Source organism: Colias philodice, chromosome 21 (genome assembly GCF_061535455.1).
Source record: "Colias philodice isolate Cphi_HAF_F1 chromosome 21, ilColPhil1 Martin Lab GWU primary, whole genome shotgun sequence".
Lineage (NCBI taxonomy): Eukaryota > Metazoa > Arthropoda > Insecta > Lepidoptera > Pieridae > Colias > Colias philodice.
In genome coordinates, this window is record NC_143106.1 from 6,277,143 (window position 1) to 6,302,513 (window position 25,371).

Sequence of the window (25,371 nt, forward strand, 5' to 3'; positions counted from 1 at the left end):
GGCAAATGCAACAGATAGACACATTTCACGCAATTTTTACATCTGAGATGCAAATCTTGTAACGTCCGTAACTGCACTCGATCGATATCGGTATATGAACTGCTTTCCTGAAGAGGAAGAGGCTAACACTGGCCGAGTAAACTATAATTTATTATTTTATGAATAAGCGATTGTCTATGACTGAATAAATGTTGAAAGTATAATGTCTTAAATACTTTGCAAATTGAAGTTAAGACCACCAGTAAGAATCGAATAAAAATAGGCAGTGGCTACTATAGCAACTGACTTTATGCACAGATTACTGAATAGTTATTAGGTAGGTAAGTATACCATAGCATCATTTTAAAGTCTATGAGTCTATGATATGTTGCAGGTTCCTCAAACCTACAGCAAAATGTTCAAATAAAATGTATAACTTCTCCATAAAATTAAAGGTTCCTTTTCAGGCAACAATTATACTGGGTATATCTAAATCAAACAAAAAACCATGTAATCAACGAAAAAACATTTCATCCACCATCATCAACCTGAAACACGCAAGCATCAAGTCCTGTTCATTACACTCAACAGTCCACCTGTATCTTATCTGTGAGTCCATAAAGCGATAGAAACTGTAGCGTTAGCCAAGAGTAGGAGGAATGATGTGCCAGAGTCACGCACGCGCAGTGCACAGAGGCGCGCGCGCCAACATACGTGCTACGGTACACTCTCGTTTTCATATAGTGAGAACATATGAAAACATGTGCTTCTGACACTCTTATATATTATATTGGATATTTGCACACGTCGCGACATATATATTTGGTGAGTATTTGATTTATTTTTTAAAAGAATACGCTGAAAAAAGTTACATGTTTATATTGTAGATGCTAAAATGAATATTCGTGTTTTTAATTAATTTTCTATTGTGATCGTCGTTTTTGGAATTGAATTTGTTGACAATAATTACGCTTTCTCAGTTTGTTTATAATAATAAGAGGTAGGTAATTAGTCAGACCAATGAATTAGTCTAAAATTATATTTGAGGTCCTAATTTCCTATTATTAGGTATCAATATAAAATTTAAAATCCATCAAACATACTTTTCTTTTATAGAAAGTATATCCTTATATATTAAGAATGAAGCCCACAAACCTCCATTTATGAAAATAGTGTAAAGAATGCAAAATAGATTGTTTTCTAAACAAAGAGGAATCCTATCTACCACCTGAATATCTACCACAATCCTATCTACCACCTGAATATCTACCACAATCCTATCTACCACCTGAATATCTTTATCAATATCTATCAAAATAAGAACGCGTCAATAGAAAGATTTCCAATTATTATATTACTTATAAACTCTCTATACACGGCTAACGAAAAGAAATACATTTCTCAAGTTTCTATTCGAGCTATAAAAGTTATAAAAAAAAATCACCGAGCCAAATAAGCGCCTCTTTCCACTCTCACAAATGTATTAACAATTTATAATTTTTAATTAAATACGAAGTGAATTTCTAAGCCATAAAAGTGCTCCATATTTTCCAAGTCACTGACCACTCGTCATACATTTGACTACTTTTTCGTACAGAAAACGTAACACGCTGATTTTAAACTAGGTAAATGTGCAAATTAACATACAAAACTAAATAAAGACGAATTACAAGTACAATGCAATTTACGTACCGTTAACTATTGAGGAAATTCGCGTTCTTTATTGTAACAACTTTAAAAAGATCCTGAAGATAAGTGCTTCAAATACATAAAGAACAGGCCAAGTGTGAGTTGGACTCGAGCACCGAGGGCTCCGAACAAACCTATTGTTTATTATGTTGTAACTTTAAATTTATGCTTTTAGCCATTTTTCCTTTATCTGTGCTATAAGACGATGCTTTTTACCAAGTTTAAAGACTGTGTTTACCCTGTAGGTTTTGATTCCATTGCGAAAAACACATGGTTGTATTCTATGAAACTGTATAAGTATATTATAATTAAAAATAAACTTATTTTGCAGTTACTTACCTACAGTATTTACAAAATCGCTCCTAAGGTATCCAAAATGGATTTTCTAATCAGTCTTACAAAGAGCTAAGAGCTAAATCATGTGTAAAATAATAAGATATTTATTTTGATATATTTGGTAGCACTAACCAAATGAATAGCATATATATTTGAATGTTGCAGCAATTTACTATAGACGTATAAAATACGAACAAAATGAGACTCCATATAAGGAAGTTTGCAAGATGATATACAAGTTTCGTGGTATTTCTTTAATTAATATTATACAGAAGATATTAGTTTTTATTAAAATAAATAATAATATAAGATCTAGAGCATAATATCATGATTATTATGCGCATGCACAAAATGTATTTGTTTTGTAAATTAGGTGTTGGCAAAAATGTCAACGTATTTTTTTTTATTTACTTACGTGCATGTTATGTAATGTCAACAATATTGTATTTAATAAGCAATGAGAGGGAAACATCAGCTACTTACAGAACTAGCTACTCAAATAACTATTTACCTACTTAAATTACATTATTGACTCTGAGCAGTGACCACTCTATTGGTGAGCCCTTAGAAGGAAATTTTTAACTCACTAAGACAAAAAAAAGTTTGTTTTCATCTAAAATTAGTTTAGAAAAAATTACACAACATACAATTATTATGATAGATAAGCATTTATAATTATTAATTTTGAGTTGTCGAAATAAAGTACTTTACATGCATATGCTGACTTTGCTATCCTTGACTTCTAAAGCCAATTAAAAAGTAGGTAGGATCATAGTAACTAGGTATATAATAATCTATGGATGTATCCATATTCTCTGTTATAAGAAATTGTCATCCATACTCACTCAACATACAAAAGCATATAACAATAGTTATAACAACTCGACACGTAAACCACCTCTAACCTTTGCAACTACACATTATCCCAAATTGAGCCCACGTACACCCTTCTAAAGGTCACGTCATCAATACACATGAGGAAGTACAAACGTATCAAAAAAAACGACAAGTCACCAATACAAAATAATAACCGATGAGTTCAAGTTATGATGTAAAAAACGTAATAATATTATAGTATTGCGTAATCGGAAGAACGGAGCGCAATGATTTCACTTTTCACGGTAAACAAAAGCTCATTGTCAATATACTTATGTTAAATGATCGTTAAGGCGATAATTGTTCAACTATACAGGTAATAATAGCATAATATGTATCATGAGAACAGTTGTGTATTTCACACCTCTTAAGAATGACTTTTGGGAACAAATATTGTCTTTCATTGAATTGGTTTCTTTATTTAGAAACATCGGAACTCGGAAGTATGTATTAGTATTTTCCAACTTCTCCGGATCAGGAACACGCCATTAATTTAGTCTTTCAGGTCATTTATTTATAGACATAATTATAGTTCTATCATTAATAATACTGTCAGGTACTAAAGTTTCTTCTTATCTAAACTCATTCTCAACAAACTCTCTTCTGGTGTTTAATTTTAAAAGAGTACGTACGTATTTTATTTATTTATTCTTTATTGCACTTATAATAGAGAAAAAAAACAAACATTTAATTACTTAAGATAGCTGCGTGCAATTGGCGGTCTTATCGCTTTGGAGCGATTTCTTCCAGACATATTTGAAATCTTATAGATTTTTAACAACAATATAAATTCTAATTCTGCCAAAGTCTAGAGTTAAAACTAACATAAACGAATAGTTAAGAATAAAATATTAGGTTGCTTATTTAATATTAGGTTGTTTTGCAACCGCGAAACGCAAAAATAATCCTATTTTAGATTGGCATACTTTGACATAATCTATATTCTATTCATATATTAATAACTCTATTAGAAATAATTATGCTTATTTATTCATATTCATGTAAATTATACATACAGCATGGGGTCCTTAATCTGTAATAAATAGGCCTATAAAATATTTTATTAGACTCATCATTTATAATTCTGAGGTCAGATATTCTAGTAAATAGAGAAAAAAATACACAATAACATCCTTTTTTAATAGTGTTTGATTTTACGCGAGTATTATACATTTAGAAATTAAAGACTTTTTAAAGGAAATGTAAAGTTTTCGAAACGTCGGGAAAATAATATAATGAATAAATCGCGTTTAAAATCCGTTAAAAGTCTTTAATTTCTAAATCCTTTTTTAAGATTTCGTCTTTAGACGATACAATCACATATACGGTATATGTGATTGTATCGTCTAAAGACTAAATATTTATTATTATTATAATAAATATTTGTAACAGTAGGTATATGATATACCTACTGTTACAAATATTAGGAGTACCTATTGTACATTGTACATTATACAAAGTAACAGTAATCCTCTGAAAAAATGATTTTCTCGGGAATAGATTTATTTATTGATGTTCTTGTATTCATTTTGTATGTATTATACAAATACTTAATACTTTATTATTGAATTAAATAAGTACTATTACTACTGGACTGATTTGAAACATTTTTTCTAATAGAAAGCAGTATCAGGAAGTATGTTTAATACAATTTATTTCCAAACATTTGGGGTATCTATAACTACTCAAAGATAATCTATAAAAACGTTTTTAGTGCTAAAAACTTATGAAATAACTAATTTATATGTATTTATACTACTTTACACTATATATCAATATGCATTTTTGCATGTGATATTATGAGACTAAGTATTTCATCACCGTAATAATTTCAACAGTCAATTTTTTTGCATTATTAAAATTTGTCCATTCGGTGTCTGTTCATTTATTAAACTTATTATATTACTAGATTACCGCCCGCGGCTTCGCCCTCTTTGTCTAAAACATAATAAATTATATACTAAAACCTTCCTCTTGAATCACTCTATCTATTAAAAAAAACCGCATCAAAATCCGTTGCGTAGTTTTAAAGATTTAAGCATACAAAGGGACATAGGGACAGAGAAAGCGACTTTGTTTTATACTATGTACTATGTAGTGATGAGACGAGTATAATATTTAATGAATTGGTATATGTAATGTTTTTTTTTTATTTATCATAATATTCGGATAACGGAGATACATTTGTTAGTAGAATAAAAGCGCAATATTAATGTTTGTAATTACATCTTAATATATTAATTTTATTCACTGAATATTCTCCACTTATGCACTTTTAAATATTCCTTTAAATATTTGTATAAAAAAGGTTTTAGTTACACCATTTTCTTTTAAGACAAATTTAAATTATATTAGTATACAAATTCAACATTTGTTTCCGATCAGATTAAGACTTAGAAATTTGATAAATTTGCAAAAAGCTCGCTCTAGCTTGGATGAAGATATATATAATATAAGATATATACTATATAATAGTATGGGTATTGGGTGGTAATAACTGTCAATGTATGCAACTCCAACAAACATTTTATAAGACTAATAATAAATATAGCTTTCTCTGTCATAAATATTAATAAACAAATATGAGTTATGATGGCAAAACCAAGCAAAACTTACATAATACTTGTTAGTTATCCTAATCTCTTATTCTAGTCGTTTAAATTACTTAACGCGAGGAAAATATTGGCTTCATAAATAATACACAGCGCCACCAATGTTGCAAAATTGTTTATTTTTAATGGTTTAAGTCATTTGTTAAAAATATCCTCTGTCTGAGAAAGGAAAAAACCCGTCTGTCATCAAAACTGTATAAAACATCTACACAACAAGTAGGTATATTTCTAGAAAATAAGAAACAGGACGGAGCGTCTCTTCAAAATAAAAAAAATACCTAAGTTTTGTAGGCACCAAATAATAAATAGTATTAAGTAAATATTCTAGTAATATTTACGGATCCATAACTCACTTTAAAAAATTGTAGTAGTTCAAAAACGATACAACTTGTATCATAGATTTATATACAAGTTCAGTCTATATTAAAAGTGCAATCCTAAGGTTTAAAGCGATTAATGTAGATCTATTAATTACCATTTATTCCAGCTGAAATTAAAACACGTTTTAGAACACAGGAAGAGCGATTCTTATTTTATTGACTAGATTGAATTCCTTCTTATAGGTAAGCTTTTTTTCAGCAGTGCGAAAGCTAGCTAGTAAATATATGAAAATTACAACCTGCTTATTCAAGTTCGCTATGCTATAACATATTATATTCATGTCTTTAACGATTAGCGCATTGCCATAATTGCTTACACTGTAATTAAAATATCTCAATGACAACCAATTACTTATGGACATGCAATTGTATCGTAAGTATTTTGTATTGATCTAAAGACATTTATGATCATTATCTAAAGATATTTATGTATATTATTATTTTGGTTCGATTATTACAGTAGGTATGTTTATTTTTCAATTTCTTTGATGCGGTTTTTTTAATAGATAGAGTGATTCAAGAGGAAAGTTTAAGTATATAATTTATTAGGTTTAATACAAAGCGGGAGAAGGCGCGGGAGGAAAGGTGGTTTAAAATAATTTTACATGTATATTTAATAACTTTACATGTATATTTATTATATTTTGCCTATATTTTAATTGTTTAATGTACCTACATGTATTTAATGTACACTATAATCTCCAGTCGAATATAAAGAGCTCCAAAATAACACCAGACCTTTATCCGTAACATAAGACCAATTACAGCGAGCCCTCATCCGTACAGACGTATTGTTAATGATCTCACAATGCAATCATTGTTTACGTAACTTATTGCAAGAGTCTTCCAAAATGCAAGTATTCAACTTTATTTTACGAGAAATGTGTTAAATATGTTGTATCGAAGCGTCTCAAACTTTAATTGGATGTTACGGAACACTAATTACACAATTAAAACGTCACATTTACATGTCGCAGTTTCGCATGACTAAGGTTTTCTTTCATGTGATTACTTTAAACTCTCCGATCGATTTTTCGTCACTGATTAGATTTAACGAGCAAAGTTATTTTCTTCGATATAAAATTATGTTAAAGTAAACCTAAAAACACCCTATTCTTATTAAAAACTAGTAAATTAGAATGCTTGTATGAATGAAAAGATATTGCATTGCCACGCAAACTACAGAACCGATTCGTTAAAATTTGGTATGCAAATTCATAATAACTGGTGCCATACAACAAGTTTTCAGTAAAAAAGTAGGTAGTACCGAATTACACATACATTGTAACAAATTCTGGTTTCTTGTAGTCACGCGTCGTCGTGCTCGTAACGTCAATTTAATTATGAATAAATCGTGTTTAAAAACAGTTGTAAGTCTTAAATTTCTAAATGTAAGTATGTAAGACGTTATTTTTAATCGCTAATTAGTTTTTAAACTTGTAATGATAATTAATATTAAGATAAAAGCTATAACATTAATAAGCCGACGCTGTCTATCCACCGTTAACTCTATGTCTAGGTATACTAACAAAGCATACATTTTTAACTAGCTGTGCCCTGCGGTTTTACCCGCATTGCTCCGCTCCTTTTGGTCTTAGCGTGATTATATATAGCCTATAGCCATCCTTGATAAATGGGCTATCTAAAACCGAAATAATTTTTCAAATCGGACCAGTAGTTCCTGAGATTACCGCGTCAAAAGAAAGTATTAGTATTGATTGAAAAGTTTTAATTATGCCTACGAAATGATCAGTGACCTACGAAAGAATATTACCATGCTATTGATTTATTATGTATATCCGTCTCTATAAATATTGACATGTCGCCATAATACTGAGTAAAATATAATACTTCACAAAACTTGCATACTAATATGTAGGTTAGTTAAAACGTGGAAACAGATTTTCTTCTAATGGCGGCTCCACATTGTTGCCGTGTAGCTACGTGAACAGGAGTGAATGTGCATGTTGATGGTTTGCGCGTCACTGCTTGTTCGCCAACCAGAATCGGTATTTTGTCTCGCGACAGTGTTCGCGCCTTCTTTAGGCGACATTCACGTATATGACGAATACACTTACACCCATTCGCGCTTCCGTGCAATAATAACCCATAGTAACTTAGTGATTTTGGCAGCAGCTTCTACGTCCATTTCCCGGTGGGTTTCACTAACAATTGCGAGCATTGTATGAATGTGGAGGCCATGACGTGAATTCGCGGCTTGAACTTCTTCTACGGCACTAATGTGAAGCCGCCCTTATAATTTATAAATATGATTCGCAATCATAAAACACGAAACATGATGAAGTATTTATTCAAATTTTATTCAATGAACTCGAATTTAGGTTGAATGAAAATATTGAGAATTATTAAAATATATGATGGGCACATAATTTTATATTGAAATGAAACAGGTGTTATAAGTCAGTACACAATCAAATCTTGCATTATTTAAAGTTTTTATTTTTTATTTTCTTAAATGAATAGTATTTTTTACCTAAGTCCATTTTTTGTGTTAATCATAAATTGTAATTTAATTAAATCTACTAAAATAAAATATTCGAATGAGATATGTTATATTTATTTAAATTTAATCATAATATGTACGAAAACAAATATAAAAAACAATAATACTTTTGTTGCGCATGCACATGAAAATCACGACATGCATGCCGAGTCTTATCCATGGATAGGTTTTAAATTTTTATTATTTACATCACAGGTGACAGGCTCTACTTATTTCCCAAAAAAGTCAGTCAACGAATCACAGTTTTCCTAATCATTTAGACCTACAAGACAACCCAGATCAGAAGCTCAAATCGTACGTGCAATAAAGAGCTACAGACACACGTATATTATAATCACTTTATATTACCCACAACGTTAAGCTTAATGTATTACATATCGTACATACAGCACATAATGTACACATGTACATAGTTAAACTCAAACTTAACCGTACGTTTCGTACGTTACGCAACAAAATTAAAGTAAAGCGAGAGCATCGATCTTTCTCTTACAGATTTCACGATTACGTTCTCTCTTGTGATCTTGTCTGATGTTGATCTCCGCACTGATTCTTACGATTTGATGACTCCGATGTTTCGTTTCAATATAATATATGAGATAGAACACTGCGCGATTTCTTTAGTAAACGTTTTACTTAGTTATTAGGTTAATACTCAATTACTTAATTATATTTTTAAAATAAAACAAACAATTAAAAATATGATGCATTACAAAGTTTAAATTTAGCTAAAATTGCAATTGAATGTAAATATTTTTGTTCAAATAAAACGAACAAATATTAAGTATTACAAAGTCTAAATTTAGCTAAAATTGTAATGAAATGTAAATTAATCTAATCCGACATTGAATGAAATTTCGAACAAAAGATTGAATACAAATATTGTTTTATAATACTTAATAAAGAGAGAGATGTGCGAAGAAGTAGAGCATGACCTACGACATATAATAATATTCATTATAATATAAAAATTTATTTGTATATTATTTTTTAATTACTAACAAGTAACAATAAATAAAATACTTAAGTAATAGGGGAAAATTGAGCCAAGTCTCTAAGGATGAGCTAGATTTCATAATCTATGTGTCCAAATACGTAATTTGAGATTATTACATCCATTGGTATGCACAAACACGGTAATATCATCATAAGGTACATTACCGTAGCAGAAGTAACATTGCATAATTACATACTGTTGTAGTTATGCTAGCGCCATATTAAACAGTCTTTAATAATTTCCTTCATTTTTGGCTAAACAATTAGTTCACATTGCTTTGATTTATTTTGCAAGCATATTCATCTCTGCTAGTTTTAGTTTTAAGTAATAATAGAAATATGTATACTAGCATAGTATAGAATGTAATAAATAAATTCATTGTGTTAAGTGATTTTTTAAACATGTAAGTAATAAATATTACTGGGAATTTTATACATAGATAGTTATTTACACTTCTACCTGATACCTAATAAAATTCATATTAAGACCAACGTATAACAACTTATAAACCACACAGAAAGAAGTAGGGAAACCTGTAAGAAACTTGAAAGTTATGAAAGATTGTTTTTAAGTGCTAATTACATACTTAGTACAAAACAAAGTCGCTGACCCAGTCTGTCCGTCCGTATATAGGTATGTTTAAATTTTTAAAACTACGCACTGGATTTTGATGCATCTTATAATCGATAGAATGATATTTAGGAGGAAGGTGTAGTATATAATTATTAATTTGTTATTTTGGACAACGTGGGCGAAGCCACGGGCGGAATTAATGTTACATATAAAAATCTAACGCTAACCTTGTTCTTTACAACGATGTTTAAGAACTGTTCAGCAATGGTAAAGATTAATGGTACGGGAGCTATTAACGTTGAAAAAGAAGTCATTTTAGTATAGCTGGTTTTTTGATATATTGTTCCTCTTGCTATTTCGGTTAGAGTCCGGGCTGTCTGGCTGGTCGCAGTGGTTGCGTTTTTTAGTGCGCATCTCTTCTGCACAGGATAATTTCCTTAATTTAAAGTCATTTTTTAACGCGTAATTTTTAATATTTTACCTTTAGATAGATCCATTAGACATAATTTTTTTATTGCAAGACGTTTTTTTCGTTGTTAAATAGGTGCCAGACGCAATTTTTTATTTCGTTTTTATAAAAAATTCAAATTATTTTAGAATGTCTGTAAATTTCATATTATGTTCTTCAAACATAATATAATCTAAAATTAATTAGCCAGACGCTAATTCGATTGTTAAGTATTAAATATGTACAAATAAAAACGTAGTGAAAGTAGGTAAGTATAACAATTTGATGATTGTGTATATGGAGAGATAGTTTAAAGTGCAAGAGAGATAGAAAGGGTCGGCCGCGAAAATTAAATAACAATAAAAAATAACTTCTTTTTTTCGAAAATATACCTAAGATGCATAGAAATTGAATTGTTCCTACTCTAGGATTCCCTGTGTTGTGGGAACAAGTACCTTACATTGGTACATTTACGGGCTTCGCCCGCGTTTTCAAAGAAAAACCCGCATAGTTCCCGTTCCCGTGGGATTTCCGGGATAAAACCTAGCCTATGTTACTCGTGGATAATGTAGCTTTCGAATGGTGAAAGAATTTTTAAAATCGGTCCAGTAGTTTATGAGCCTATTCATTACAATCAAACAAACAAACAAACAAAGCTTTCCTCTTTATAATATTAGTGTAGATATAGCCGGGCGGCCGGCTGGTACCACCGCAAACGCTACGTCCCGCAATTTTTAAATCTGTAATATCTTCGAAAATATTCACTGAAATCCATGTGTAAAAGGCCATATAGATCTATATTAAATGAACAATGTATTCAAGGTCTTTAATTGGTTAAGGATTAATGCTGTATTGGTTAAAATCGCTTCGAAAATTAGCCATTATTTGTCGTAAAAAGTAAATGATAAAAAAAGTTATTGTGGGTTATCCATAAGAGATAGACATATACCATCACGGACTTTTCTGTAGACCTTTTCAATGTAGTTAGTACATTATTTTGATAAAACTCGTAGGGTGCCTCCGTTTGCACTGTAAGTGGAAAAATTGTAATTATTTACGTAATCACATTAGAAACCTCAAAAATAACAGTAGGTACTTCTCCACTATTTAATGGATGTTATTATACATATAAACCTCCCAATTGAATCACTCTATCTATTTAAAAAAACCACATCAAAATCCGTTGCGTAGTTTCAAAGATTTAAAGAGACATAGGGACAGAGAAAGCGACTTTTTTTTATACCTACTATGTAGTGATGATGATAACAATATTAATTCATTAATCTCAATTCTTAATATATATACATAAATCTCGTGTCATAATGTTTGTCCTCAATGGACTCCTAAACCACTTAACCGATTATAATAAAATTCGCACACCATGTGCAGTTCGATTCAACTTGAGAGATAGGATAGTTTATACATGTAGGTACCACGGGCGAAGCCGGGGTGGACCGCTAGTATACCTACCTATATAAATTCATGCTAACTACTTTAGTTAAATTCAATACAAACTTAAACATGCGTGTGTGTGTGTGTTCACGTGTGTGTGTCGTGTGTGGTGTGGTGTGTGTGTGTTGTGTGTGTGTACGTGTGTACATCAATAATATTGAAACAAACTTTCTAGTTGTTTACAGATGATGGAATATTGGAAAACAATAACAATTCCTTAGACGATAACATAAATAATTCTGACAGTGTGAGGAAAGATGATGATGATGATGATTATGAAGATGGCTTTTTAAATTTAACAATGTAATTGTTTAACCTTCATTGATAAAGTTTTTATTCCATTCTTTTCAATGCATGGTAACTTTAATTTATTTTTCACTTTTATATGTTTATTTTTTTTCATTTAAGCTTTTATTTATAAGAACAAGTGTAAATAATATTGTATTCTTGCAATTATTTCCTGTCGCATAGTTAAAATACACTAGCTGATGAGCTGCATGCTTCATTACTTTTTTTTATTTATACACATTATTTAATACTTAACAATCGAATTAGCGTCTGGCTAATTAATTTTAGATTATATTATGTTTGAAGAACATAATATGAAATTTACAGACATTCTAAAATAATTTGAATTTTTTATAAAAACGAAATAAAAAATTGCGTCTGGCACCTATTTAACAACGAAAAAAACGTCTTGCAATAAAAAAATTATGTCTAATGGATCTATCTAAAGGTAAAATATTAAAAATTACGCGTTAAAAAATGACTTTAAATTAAGGAAATTATCCTGTGCAGAAGAGATGCGCACTAAAAAACGCAACCACTGCGACCAGCCAGACAGCCCGGACTCTAACCGAAATAGCAAGAGGAACAGTATATCAAAGAACCAACTATACTAAAATGCTCACTTGTCAACGTTGGTAGCTCCTATACGATAAAGAAGAAGAATGAAAAGAAAGAGAAAAAATAACTAATACCTGTAGGCTGTAATCATATTGTCATCCCAAAATGTAAAAAAAAATATGTAATATAATATTTATATTTATGTACTGTAAAATCATTATGGCGTTCTCTTTTTCAGTCCTAATTCAATCGTAATATTTTAGGAAATGTTTTCCATTTTTCCTTCCAAGTATAGTTTCTTTTGCAAAAAGCGCCATCTATGTAAGACAAACGAACTAATATATCTGTTCCTATAGATGGCGCGCATTAAAATTTATAAAGTTTCATTCCAAACAAACTAGATGGCGTTACTGCATCTACATAAAATTATTTTAATGAGATTCAGAAGAAATAATATTATATGATGATTTTAATATAACTGCAGTTTTAATTGACTTTCGTCACGGCACCGTATGCATACCTTTTTTCTTAATTAATCTACTTTCTAATAAAAGGAGGTCCTCACTAGATTTCATTTTTGTGTGAAATTAAGTTAGGTAGGTATATATTATATATTATTCTAGAAATCACTTCAAGCGATTTAGGTACATGATCATTTTTTTATAATGGACCAGACCAATAAACGCACGTCCTTTATATTTTTTTTTTGTGTAAATAATAAAATTAAATAAGTGTTTGGGGTTAGTTAATTCCTCAAGTAGGTATCATTCACAAAAAGTAAACAAATGGAACGTGAGCGGCATGTTTATTGAATAAAAACAGTTATAAAAATAGGACATGAAACGACAGTGACTTTTTACATTTAGTTTCGATAATATTTTATTGAACAACTAGCTTTCCGCCCGTGGCATCGCCCGCGTTTTGAAAGAAACCTCTATATTATGTGTGCTTAATTTCATTGTAATCGGTTCAGTAGTATTTGCGTGAAAGAGTAACAAACATACACATACGCATCCTTCCTCACAAACTTTCGCATTTATAATATGTATTAAGTAGTAGGATTTTCTTGAAACCAAAAGTACAGAGATTATAGATAATTTCAACACGATTATAGAATTTTATAAAATATTTGAAATTAATTCAAGTTTTGGAAAATTCACTCACAATCTAGCTACTTAGGTACTCCGTACTATAGTTATTATTCTGTGACACAATGAATACGCGCAGATGTTAGAAATGTAATTTTTAATCTGTTTCCACTAGGTTTATTTTACAAAACCAAACTGTCCCTTACGTTGATATACTTTATTTAATTTGTAATCGTAATACATAATGGTCACGGACTTTCTCTCAATACAAACTTACAAAGGGACAAATAATCTTCATTGTACCTGCATATTGAAATAAATAAAAAAGTAAGAAATCAAAGCGCTTCTGAAAGCAAATTGCATCAATATCTATAATATTGGTACGCTATATACCTATTTACGCTTTATATTCGTGAAATAAATTAATGTTTTTGTTTTTTAAAATTACAATTTACAATATCTATGATACGACAAACAGGCATAATACTTAATATTATTGCGATCGAAGTAGAGCCTCTAGTTCGAACAACTAATGCATGTGTTGACAAGCACTTACAAAAATGGATCTACAATAACATTTATTAAGTCATATAAATCCAAACATGAGCCTCCACATTAAAGAACATCTCAAAAGTGACGGGTTAAGCAGCTCCCATAGAGAGTCACTCACTCCGCATCGAAGCAGCTCAGCGCACGCGCGCGAAGAAAGTACCGGAACATTGACTTTCTAACTATCGCGGACGTTGTTCATTTTAAAATTCGAATAGATTTTTTTTTTTTAGTTTTGTCCATGGCCTGTGTGCACACCCGAAGATAACTTTTTTCTTGTTTTGTCTATGGCCAGTGCACACTCGTAAAAGTGAAAAGTGCAGTTTAATTTAATCTGTGTCTAATTCTATTGTGAATCTGGGGTCGTGAGAACTTCCGTGGCATAGCCGTTGTTCCCGCATAACTATGGATCCCAGGTAAAGTGAATGCGATTTAGATGTATGTTAGATATAGATGTGAACCTGTACGTTAAATCAAAGGATCCATGTAGATAATTGTCTCGAAAATTGCGGAATTACGAGAAAAATATAACTTTAATTTGTAGTCAAAGGTTTATTTTGTATTTAAATTAAACTGACTTTATTTGTGCACAGATGAAAAATATAATAAGAAAATATTCGCAACGCCAGTTAAGAATCTATCCATAAACAAACCAAATTGTTGGTTCCTCATTAGGAAACGGCTCTAGTACTCTTTACTGCTTTTAAAGGCTACGATTTTAACATGCATAATTTGTCCTTCAGTCAGAAATCCAAGTTCTGTCCTTTTCTATGCCTATCCCATCACTTCAAACCATATCTTAGCTATCATCGTTACATACATAACCTCCTTACACAACAGTACATATAATATATTCAATCAAGCATTCTGAAGCAGTGTACAGAATTAATTGCAATGGAAAGCACATGCATTAACCCAAATATATCTTATTCAACCTGACCCTATCAGCCAGCATTATATAATATCAGACGAGCATAGAAAGTTAACTAAATACTCTTAATGAGATGGGATTCATTAGATATGGTTGCTGGCCTAGTTGCCATGCTAAGGTCTTGAGAAATTGTTTATTACTTTGGCAAATCAATGCCTATATCTCTACGTTACCTTCCGAGGAATAAGGAATAAGGCAATTACTTAGCTGCATAATATCTTTTTTTCTTATCTCGTTATATCATAGCATTGTATCTTTGCTCCCAGTTTAAATAGTATGTAATATATTCGCTAATTAATATACCTATTATACGAACTGATTGATATTCTTATCGATGACAACGTTACATGGAAAATTAAAACGCAAATCATTATTTCTAGTTCCTGAAATTTCTTCTACCGTCTAGCCAAACAAGAGTATTGCCATACAAAATTACAACGATACTACTAAATACACTAAATATAATAGCGGGAATTAGAAAGTCACTTCCCAGGAGTTCAAATCCTCACCAGTCACTGGTCAGTCCAGATTCCTCTACGTCATTAGTGGCCAATGTACCTGTAATGTGTATTTTTTGTAGGTATCTGTTTTATCCGACAAACGTATGATATTTCCTTTCCAAGGTATCTATCTAACCAACCGTTTTTTTACACTTTGCTACCTATTTTTAATGCTGTGTAAAAAAAGATTTATTTGAGCAATTATATGTCATTAAGTTGATCTTATTTTGGAAAAACCATTTAAAAATAACATTATTTACCCAAAGATTCAAGATATCCTTGGTAAGGCTAAGTAATAATTAAACCGATTATAATCACCGTAAAATGCAGTGCTCAGAAGCTAATAAACAAACCCCTATGTAGGCTAAGGTTGTATTGCGATAGCTTTTAAAATGTAAACTAAAACCTAATTGACTTAAAATATTGCGCAGGACCTTTTAACATTATCTTAAGGCTGCAGTCTAGCAAAATTGCGTTTTCAACAAGTTATTTGACAATTTTTTCCCGGCTAATGAAATGATAAACTGAATTTTTTTTTCTTGTTTATCAATTAGTGTTATATACGCAATGCGCGTGAATTTTTTCACATTTATAAAGTTACTTTATGTTACCTTAATCAGGCCTTCAAGATAAGTCTCTTTCCCCCAAAGACATTTCGAGCTAAGTTTGTGCACTCACTACGTTGCAACCGATTACAATTTACACAATCTGATCAGCGCATTATTATCCTTATATAGTCGTTATTAAAAACTGCTGAATACAATTGCCGAAAAACTTATGATTTTCTTAATTAGAACGTTATAAATTCATTAAATTTCCCATTTTTTGCCTTACAAAATCTATTGATAAATACTGCAAAAAGTTATTTTTTCCATTAATTTATTCGAGTTGGTTGAAGACCAATGAGTATTAATCCTTTAAAAAAATTTTTTTTTGAATTTTGATAATTCTTTAAATATTAAAAAAATATTTAAAATAATTAGGAAAAATCCTAGCGAATTTCTTTAGTCGCGCTCCTTGGGCCGGAGCGTTCTGACGTGTGCTCTACGCTCGATTTTCCTTCATACCGAAGTGAAAGTTGCTCTACTTCATTAAATTTAATATTTTTGTTAATTGATTATTTTTATCTTAGTTTTGTGCAAATATTCGTATTTTTAAACATTATTGATTTCGATATGGAAAATAAACGAAAAAAATACGCGTGTAACTACTAGAAAAAAAATTATCTTCGAACATAAAGTTAATGAAACCAAATAGATTGCAAAGGTGATTGGCAACAATTTCTTTATTTTACGGGGTGTCAGTAAAGGGATGTATATTTCTTTAAAACTAAAGTAAGCTCATAAATTTTCTTATAATATAATTTTTTTGAAGTTCCAAAAATGTTTATTTTTCGTTTGAGAAATACGAAATATAATATAAACTTGTATTGAGAACTTGAACTTCCCAAGTTCATCCGGGGAAATCCCCATACGGGGAAAATGATTTGTTTACTCCAAAATTGATCTTAGGTGTTTTAATTTTTTCTTCTAGTCATTTTCAACGTAGCGGCATGTTGTTTGATTATTAATTTTGTAACTTAAATACAGGATGTTGGTTTTATATTCTGATCTTACAGACGCGCTGACAAATTTAGTCCGCCATTTCTAGTTTAGTCTACCAACTCTAAGTACCTATATTAAAACGAATGGATTATCATCACATCATCAAAACTCAGATGTAATGGAAGATCACAATAACATATAAAATTCAGTGGGTGTTGAGAACTAAACAAACAGAAGTAACAGAGACGCGAAGAATAAAAAAAGAGGACGAAAACGATAATTCGTTGATGCTTTCCCTTTTCGACGTATTGTTAGGGTACATCACCAATCTGCAAAAAACAAAACTGATGATTCCCAATTGCTGATTAAAAATGAAAAACAAATAATCGACAACAGTGGTGAAAATTTGCTGATCACAATGAAACATCCTTCAGTGGTAGCAGATTTACTCATTTCAAATGTATCGGTGAACAGCGTAAAGGAGAGGAGGACAGGAAAACATTATGAATGTGGATGGTGGATTGTATACAGGCAGTAATCGATAAGTATGTGCAGGCGATTATGACGTTATTATTGCAGGTATCAAAAAACTTAAAACTGATATCGAAATTACTTTACCTAATGAGCAAAATGACAATAATAACTTTTTAAAAGTATAATGAGAAATATCTAAAAAATTTACTTTATACATTCCCATATCAAAAAGGGAAAATGGAACTAGTAGAAGTTAAATGTCTAATTCCGGCAAAAGACATGAATGCGGAAGATGCGGTTAAAAAAAAATTTAATATTTGAAATACAATGCAAAAAATAACACTTTTGTCATAGATAAGAATCATGACTATTTTTTCTAAATTCAGGGACAACTAAACGTTGCAGAAGCAGAAGTCTGCTTATTTGCTGTTTGGACTGGAGTGAATAATTCGTTAAAAATAGAATATATAAAAAAGTATGTAACGTTTAGGCAAAATAAAATGATGGACCATTATCAAGATTTTACATAAATTGCCTACTGTCAGAATTGATTGATTCGAGACTTCAGCATTCGATGCCCATCAAGGACCCATCCTATATCATTCAAGCGATTGAAAAAAAAGAGATAAATCCAGTGCAACCGATAAAGCATCAGAATGCTAGCAAAAGATTTATTAGGTTTATCAATATAAATCTATATATTACACATAATATAATAAATCTGTAGAAGACGCATAGACTGACATCCGCGCGGACGGAGTCGCGGGCGGAAGCTAGTCAGAAATAAATATCTTTTGTTTTCATTTAACACAAACATTACATTTTTTTTATTATATACAAAATTTGTTTATCCGTTTTATTAGTTAAACTGAACAACTTTCACTAAGAAACTTAGGTCGAAAAAATGTATAGAGTTCTGCATTTTGTATGGAAAGCTTATTTTTTTTTATATTTCGTCCAAATTTCTTTGTAAAAGTTGATCAGTTATATAAACATGAAGTTGAAGATATCAATAGAAAGTATTCGCAAATTTTGTGTACTGATAAAAAAAAATCACCCGGTGTAATTTTCACGAAAATTGTTTCAAATTGTCATTTTTGGTACTTATTACGAATATTAAATTATGCATACGAATGATTTAATTTATAAAAATTAAGTGGAGCAACTTTCCCTTAGAACATTTGTATTATTTACATATAGGATGACAGGATGCATTTGTTTGCACTACTAGACCAAGCCCTTAAGTTATAATACTTATGTTCTATAGCTAGGCGAGTCAAATATCAAATGATTTACTCGTTGATTGCGAGAGTATTATTTTAGCAACAATAGTAAATATTCACATAGTACATAACCTAGTACATGAATAAAAGCTCAAACATACGAAAATGGCTTCTGTTTCGGGACTTAGGCACCTTTTGCAAAAAAAGATACTTCAAACAAACAGTATAATACAATGTTTCTATTTTTGGTTATTTAAGCCAGCATTCCCTGGATACATAGTTCGTATACCCTACCAATGAACCATAGAACAATAGAAAAAAGAAAACAAGAAAAGATTCACTACTTCCCACGTTCATAACCTTACCATTGTCAACCGTACAGTATAGACTAGCAAAAACTCCAGTACTCTCTGGAAAGGTTCACGCTAGCGTGACCACATTCGCGTAACATACTTAGTTAGTACTTCACAAAATTGCGATTAGGTAAATCGGCATAATAATACCCATTACAGTGAGCAAGTGCAGTTATTACCAACGCTTTTGAAGATGCCGAAATTCTGCCTTGACTATCGTAGATTCTTGAAGAATGAAGTCCACAATTCGGGCTCTTTCTTATACGCAAGACTGTTACATAATATTATGTATTCAATGTTAATATAATTCGCTACATTGAAATATAGCTATGATGTATGACTTGAGCAACGAATGAGCATTGTTCCTATAACTCATTTAACACCTCCTTGTTTTGAGCACATGCAACCGCTGTAACATGTAAATAGAAACCGAGAGTGTCCTATAATTTGGACTGGTTACACAATATTCATATGCCCTGGTGATTGGTCACTTACCATCGAGTCAACAAAACATAACCCGTATCTTCTGCTTTCTAACTCTTGATAACTGCGATTCAATCGCTGACGTATTTGCAAACTATATTTCCTGTTGGGAAGCGCATGCAATTATAGCCCCTATGACCTTGGAGAGTAAGTTTATTTTGTTGGAACGAAAGTGGACACCGGTCTCCACACGTAGACGCATCGAAATGAAACCGCCGACCCACTTGGTACGGACGGACCGAATAAAGTTGGTCATGAATTAAATCAAGTTAATTATGTGAGCGACGTGTCACAAGACACGTAGAGCTTTTGTATGTTATGTATATGTAAGGGGTCAATTACAACTGGTTCCTAGAGTACATTAACATATTCTTTCCCAATATATATCATTAATGTACACACATAACAATTCGACGTCTCATTATAATCATTTCGTTGTGGTTTATTGGTATTTATGTCGCAAATTCGCAGTGACAGCAAAGGTGAAGCATAGTTAGGAATTATCCCGAATTATGGACTTCCCTATGTCTGCTAACTATGTATTTAATGTGAAGACATTTTATGTACCTACATCCTCAATCTACCCCAATATTTTAAAGAAATAAATTAGCTTATTTTTGTCTTATAAGTTAGGAACGGAAATTGTCCGTGAACACGAATCGAATGAATGAGTTTTCATTGACGCCAATACACAATTCCATCAGCAAACAACAATACATTATTGTAAGTAGATCTGTTCAAGCGAACTTCGTGACAGTTTTTAATGAGAATGACTTCAGATAGCTTGAAAGGTATTCTGTTTGCGTTTGACTTGGTGCTTCAGTATATCTATTTCTTGCATTATTTTTTTATTCATAAATAATAAATATAATAGGAAAGGGCGTAATTCACAGTTTAAAAATAATAATCGGAGAAAATGTGGTATAAATTAACTATTCACTTTACATTATAGGATATTGAGTAATAAACTGCGTGCAGAAAATTTTTTATTTCCAAATACATTTATGCAACATATTTACATGTTTTGAAAGAACTTCAAAGTTTCCTATGTAAATAAATTTAAAAATTAGCGAGGACAATAAATTATCTATGCTCAACACGTACAAGAACTCATAGACACCACAGACTATAGATGGCATATAAAAACATATACGTTTCCTACATTTTAATCACCTTTACCTGTTTGTTTGTGGTTTCACAGGGACGGGTTATGTGTATAAAATAAAAAAAGGCCATAGACTTTATAAACATTTCAGAAAACTTCTTCATAATAAAATATAATATATTTGCTTATAACTAATTGCTCTATATATTTACTGTCGCTATATAACCCCTCGCAATTTTTAAACAGAACAAGCACTTATACTTAATTTAGAAATAATTCCTCTTCCTGTTTTAAAAACATTCCGCTTTCTATTCAAATCCAAATCATAATTGCATACCATTTGCAGAAGCCTCTACATTTGTAGAATCACACATTTGTTCAGATGGTGATCGCTTACCATCAGGAGACGCACCAATCTGTTCCCACACAAACAAGAAAAGATCGTCTATAGTCTATACTCTATAGTGTCTATACAATCACAGCATCTTTACTCAAGGGCATTATCGAATTGCTTTGAGAGGTCGGTTGCAAAACTCGGGGTCAGTAGGTGTCCAAATGCCACCGGTTGCGCTGCAAAATGTATTACGTCAACTTTCCAAAACTTTGGATTTATTCGAATATGACATAATAGCCCTAGAATGTGAAAATATTGCGTAAACAATCAACAGATTTGCAGAATAATTTAGTATATTTTTGGTAGGCGTAATTGGAAGAGGGTGTAAAAAGACAGACAAAAAATTTACTGCATATAATCTGTGTAACGAATTCTATTGCAACATGTTGGTTCGTTGTATACAAGTTGTATATATTACACATTATCTATAATGAAATTACAAACTTAAATACTCCACGACATCACCGCACCTTGCGGCTTGCGATTTCATCCTTTACAACATTACCTTATAACTTCGATAACAACATCCATTCAATTATTATGCTCTTTATCACATAATATTCATGAACCACACACAAGCTAAGTTCATTCCACAGTTAGCTGGTTTTATTTAACCGGAAGTTACATTACTACTGCCTAGTAAAGTTACTGAACAAGAAGCATCCATACTTTACTCATTACTTCATACTTCGCAATACCTTTATGAAATTTTAAAGAATATGTACTTGCATATTTTATTATAATTATTTTAAAGATTGTAGAAAGATTGCAGTTTTGCGCATTACCAAATACTCCGTTAACTTGTAGATTCACATTTCATGCATTTTAGGCAATAATTTTTGTGTTAACACACAAATGACATAAATAATCCTTAGTGATAATTAAATAAAATATTCAATATGTACATATTTTCAAAAGACCTAATCCAGAAAAAAATCACCATAAAACGCTCAAATGTTGATTTTAAAATGTTTACTTAATAAATTTGATCGATTATTTATCTCATAACGAATCGGATTACCTAAATAAATACAGGTAATACGAGTACATATTTAAATTTTAAGGTGTTAAATATTGACTTCAAAAATCCTTACTTGAATTTTTTGTGACAACTGTCGTATTGAATTACGCAATAAATATCTTCAAGCCCGAGTAAATACAAACATTTGCTTTTATAATTTTTACATATTCGAATTGTATATTGACCTTTACAACGAATAAAAAAATTGTCCAATTGTCCACCTCATTCAGTAATGTAAAAAGGAACCTTAATACTATGTGTATAAAGATGACATTTGTTTATCTAACTTGTCTATTTACGAAGATACAAATTTTATAACAATAGGAGCGAGTAAATTGTTTTGCACGGTTGTACATTTTACTTTATGTGAAGGTAACTCCATTTGCAACAGATTTTGTTTCAACATTGACAATGGTTTTTTATTTACATATTTAGCTAAGCTTCTTTTATTCCTTAATACATTATCGTATTATGTTAATCAAACGACTTTGAATTTTTAAACTATGTATACTAAATATGATTTGTAGACTTTTCTTGATGCTTGTAAAAATGTAGGTCATAAAAAGTGAAGACCCGTGGGCTGTGACCTAAAGAGTTGAATAGACATTAAATATTATTATTTTACATGTTATATTTATTTATGATCAATAAGTTATCGTACCTATTAGCTTAGGTACTGCTGCTCACAAACAACAAGCTTGCAACAAAAAGTAATCAAAACTTGACCTATATTTAGGGTTTCAACTTTATAAAAGCACTTTTCACAATTTATATAATGAATAACTATATTAATTTAAGAAATAGTATGACCTAGAAAGACTATTCAAAAGATAATGTAATACGTAAACTTGTATTCGCATATATATTGATGTCAAACGGCCTATGCGTAACAAATCCAAAATTATTATCACCAAATATCGAAAGACAAACATTACCTACACAAGTAAAAGTTCTAGAAACGTAAATACAGCGGGAACTAGGTAATAGTTATCACAATTTTGTTAGCACTTATTGCTGTACTGAAAGTGAAACCTTCAATGGAGATTAATTCTACCAGGAGATCATATGTTTCTAGAAATTACGGTGGAAATATCGAGCAATTTAGACTGTTCGGTGAAAGTTTCAGATTCGCAGTATCTTAGTATAGACCCAACAACGCATCGATTTCAATCATCTCGTACACCGCACTGACTTTTGTTTGTAGAAACGTTGAAACCGTCTTAAGTGCCTTATAAAAACTGGTTTTGAAATTTCTCTCACGTCACTATTTTTACAACAGTACTGACCGATCGACGCTCTCATTTGTTTTTGTTATAATTCTCTAAGCATATTAGTTTCAAAATTATACTACACTAGCGGTCCGCCCCGGCTTCGCCCGTGGTACATATTTCACAATAAAAGGTAGCCTATGTTCTTTCTCAGGGTCTAAAGATTGTCTGTGCCAAATTTCATCAAAATCGGTCCAGTAGTTTATGCGTGAAAACTGAAAACCATACATACACACATACATACATACATACAAACCTTTCCTCTTTATAATATTAGTATAGATAATATTATTTACAGGCACGCGATAGGTCTAAAAATACACGACACACGTAACGGTATCTCTCAAGGTTACTGAACGTTAGTTCCAGTTCCTTGACAATGGATGTCGCTACTGTGTATTTAAATCGCGCTATCGTTGTGATTTTAAAAAGACGTATAATAAAATTGCACTGTGGTTCAAGTTGCCATCAGGAGGGTCTTAACTGACTCGACTGAACAGCGAATGATGAGTTCGGGAGATGAATCTTCTTGATTCCACCTCGCTCTCTGGCAAGTCAACTATCGCAGACCTGCCAGGTGAAGAACTGACGCTGCTTTTTGGCCACATTTTAAAAAATAACAATTAACAACATGATCTTTAAAAGACACTGATCTTACTATGTTTTATTCCACAATCTCCCAGATGAAACTTGTAATAATAACAAATTAAATTATTTTTCAATTTATATTTAAAACAACTTTAAGGTCACCAAAATACGAATGAGTAAATCTAGTATGGCGAAGATTCTTCAAAACCTCTATCTGATTGTTTCATTGAGTGGGATCAATTTTTGGATTATTACGTATGATTAAAAATATAAATTAATATACTTAGACGTTCAGTACTAACGCTTCCAATACAAATACTTCAGTGATATTAACAAATGCGTACCTGAAAAGAGTTATTAAATTTCATTAATACACTCATAAATAAAAAATGCATGCAAGTTTAGTTATACATTGTTAATACAATTGGTAAAAATGCTTATAGAAAATGGAGTTAAATTTATTTGCCATTGGACTATTGGTTATTAATTTTAAATATTGCCAAATTATTATATATAATATTTCATGTTAATAACATAAATTTTCTCTAATTTCCAGACACACTACTCCGTGGGCCAGCCCCTCGCTGCCTCCATCATGGGTCAAGAGCAGTCGCTTGCTGATCACACTACTGTCGCACCACTAAGGCACTACCGCGACAAATACCCCGACAGACAGAGAGCGTCATCCATAGATTTGCGATCTTGCGACTACGAAAGAAGAGATTACACGCACAAATCACGAAGGAGCACTGATAGCTTCAGAAGTGACAACTCCTCCACAGAAAGCAGCGGATACCGAAGCGGTTCTAGCGCTTGCGACAGACACTCCGATCGATCATCGAAGAGCGACTATTACTGTGTTCCTTTGTACAAAAACGACAGCTACAAAGAAGTGAATAAAGAACTATATAAACCTGTAAAAATACCGAAAGACAAACGATACAAGCTTCAATTATTCACCGACACTGAAAAAATAAAGAGTGCCCGTATCAAGAGTTATTTAAGTGATACTGAAAAAGTTACATTAAAAGCCGAGCCGGCTCCTAAAAGGGCTGGCATACGGAATTATACGCCTAAGATTATATCTGCAGAAGAGCAGAGAAAAAAGATAGATAATTGGGCATAAACAAAAGACTAG

The 25,371-nt window shown here is 31.3% G+C and overlaps 2 protein-coding genes across 4 annotated transcripts in view; one reads left to right on the top strand and one right to left on the bottom strand.

Annotated features, from left to right (window-relative positions):
- Flo2 (flotillin-2) overlaps positions 1 to 25,371 on the bottom strand; it is a 236,811-nt gene that overhangs the window by 95,059 nt on the left and 116,381 nt on the right. The gene's annotated exons all lie outside the window — the stretch shown is intronic.
- Positions 618 to 25,359, top strand: LOC149478955 (uncharacterized). Of its 2 annotated transcripts, none has more exons than XM_089708700.1 (2): positions 618 to 804; positions 24,790 to 25,359. In XM_089708700.1, exons 1-2 carry the CDS (start codon positions 733 to 735, stop codon positions 25,357 to 25,359), a joined length of 642 nt encoding a protein of 213 aa, XP_089564826.1. In that variant the 5' UTR covers positions 618 to 732. The 2 variants fall into 2 exon arrangements, with proteins under 2 accessions (XP_089564826.1, XP_089564827.1); XM_089708701.1 differs by lacking the exon at positions 618 to 804 and adding an exon at positions 14,454 to 14,765.

What these genes read in the sequence shown, in the direction of transcription:
- LOC149478955 (XM_089708700.1), top strand. Translation starts at nt 733, where the DNA reads ATGAAAACATGTGCTTCTGACACTCTTATATATTATATTGGATATTTG. An exon ending in CGTCGCGACATATATATTTG is followed by an intron (nt 805 to 24,789) that starts GTGAGTATTTGA and finishes TCTAATTTCCAG; the next exon opens with ACACACTACTCCGTGGGCCA.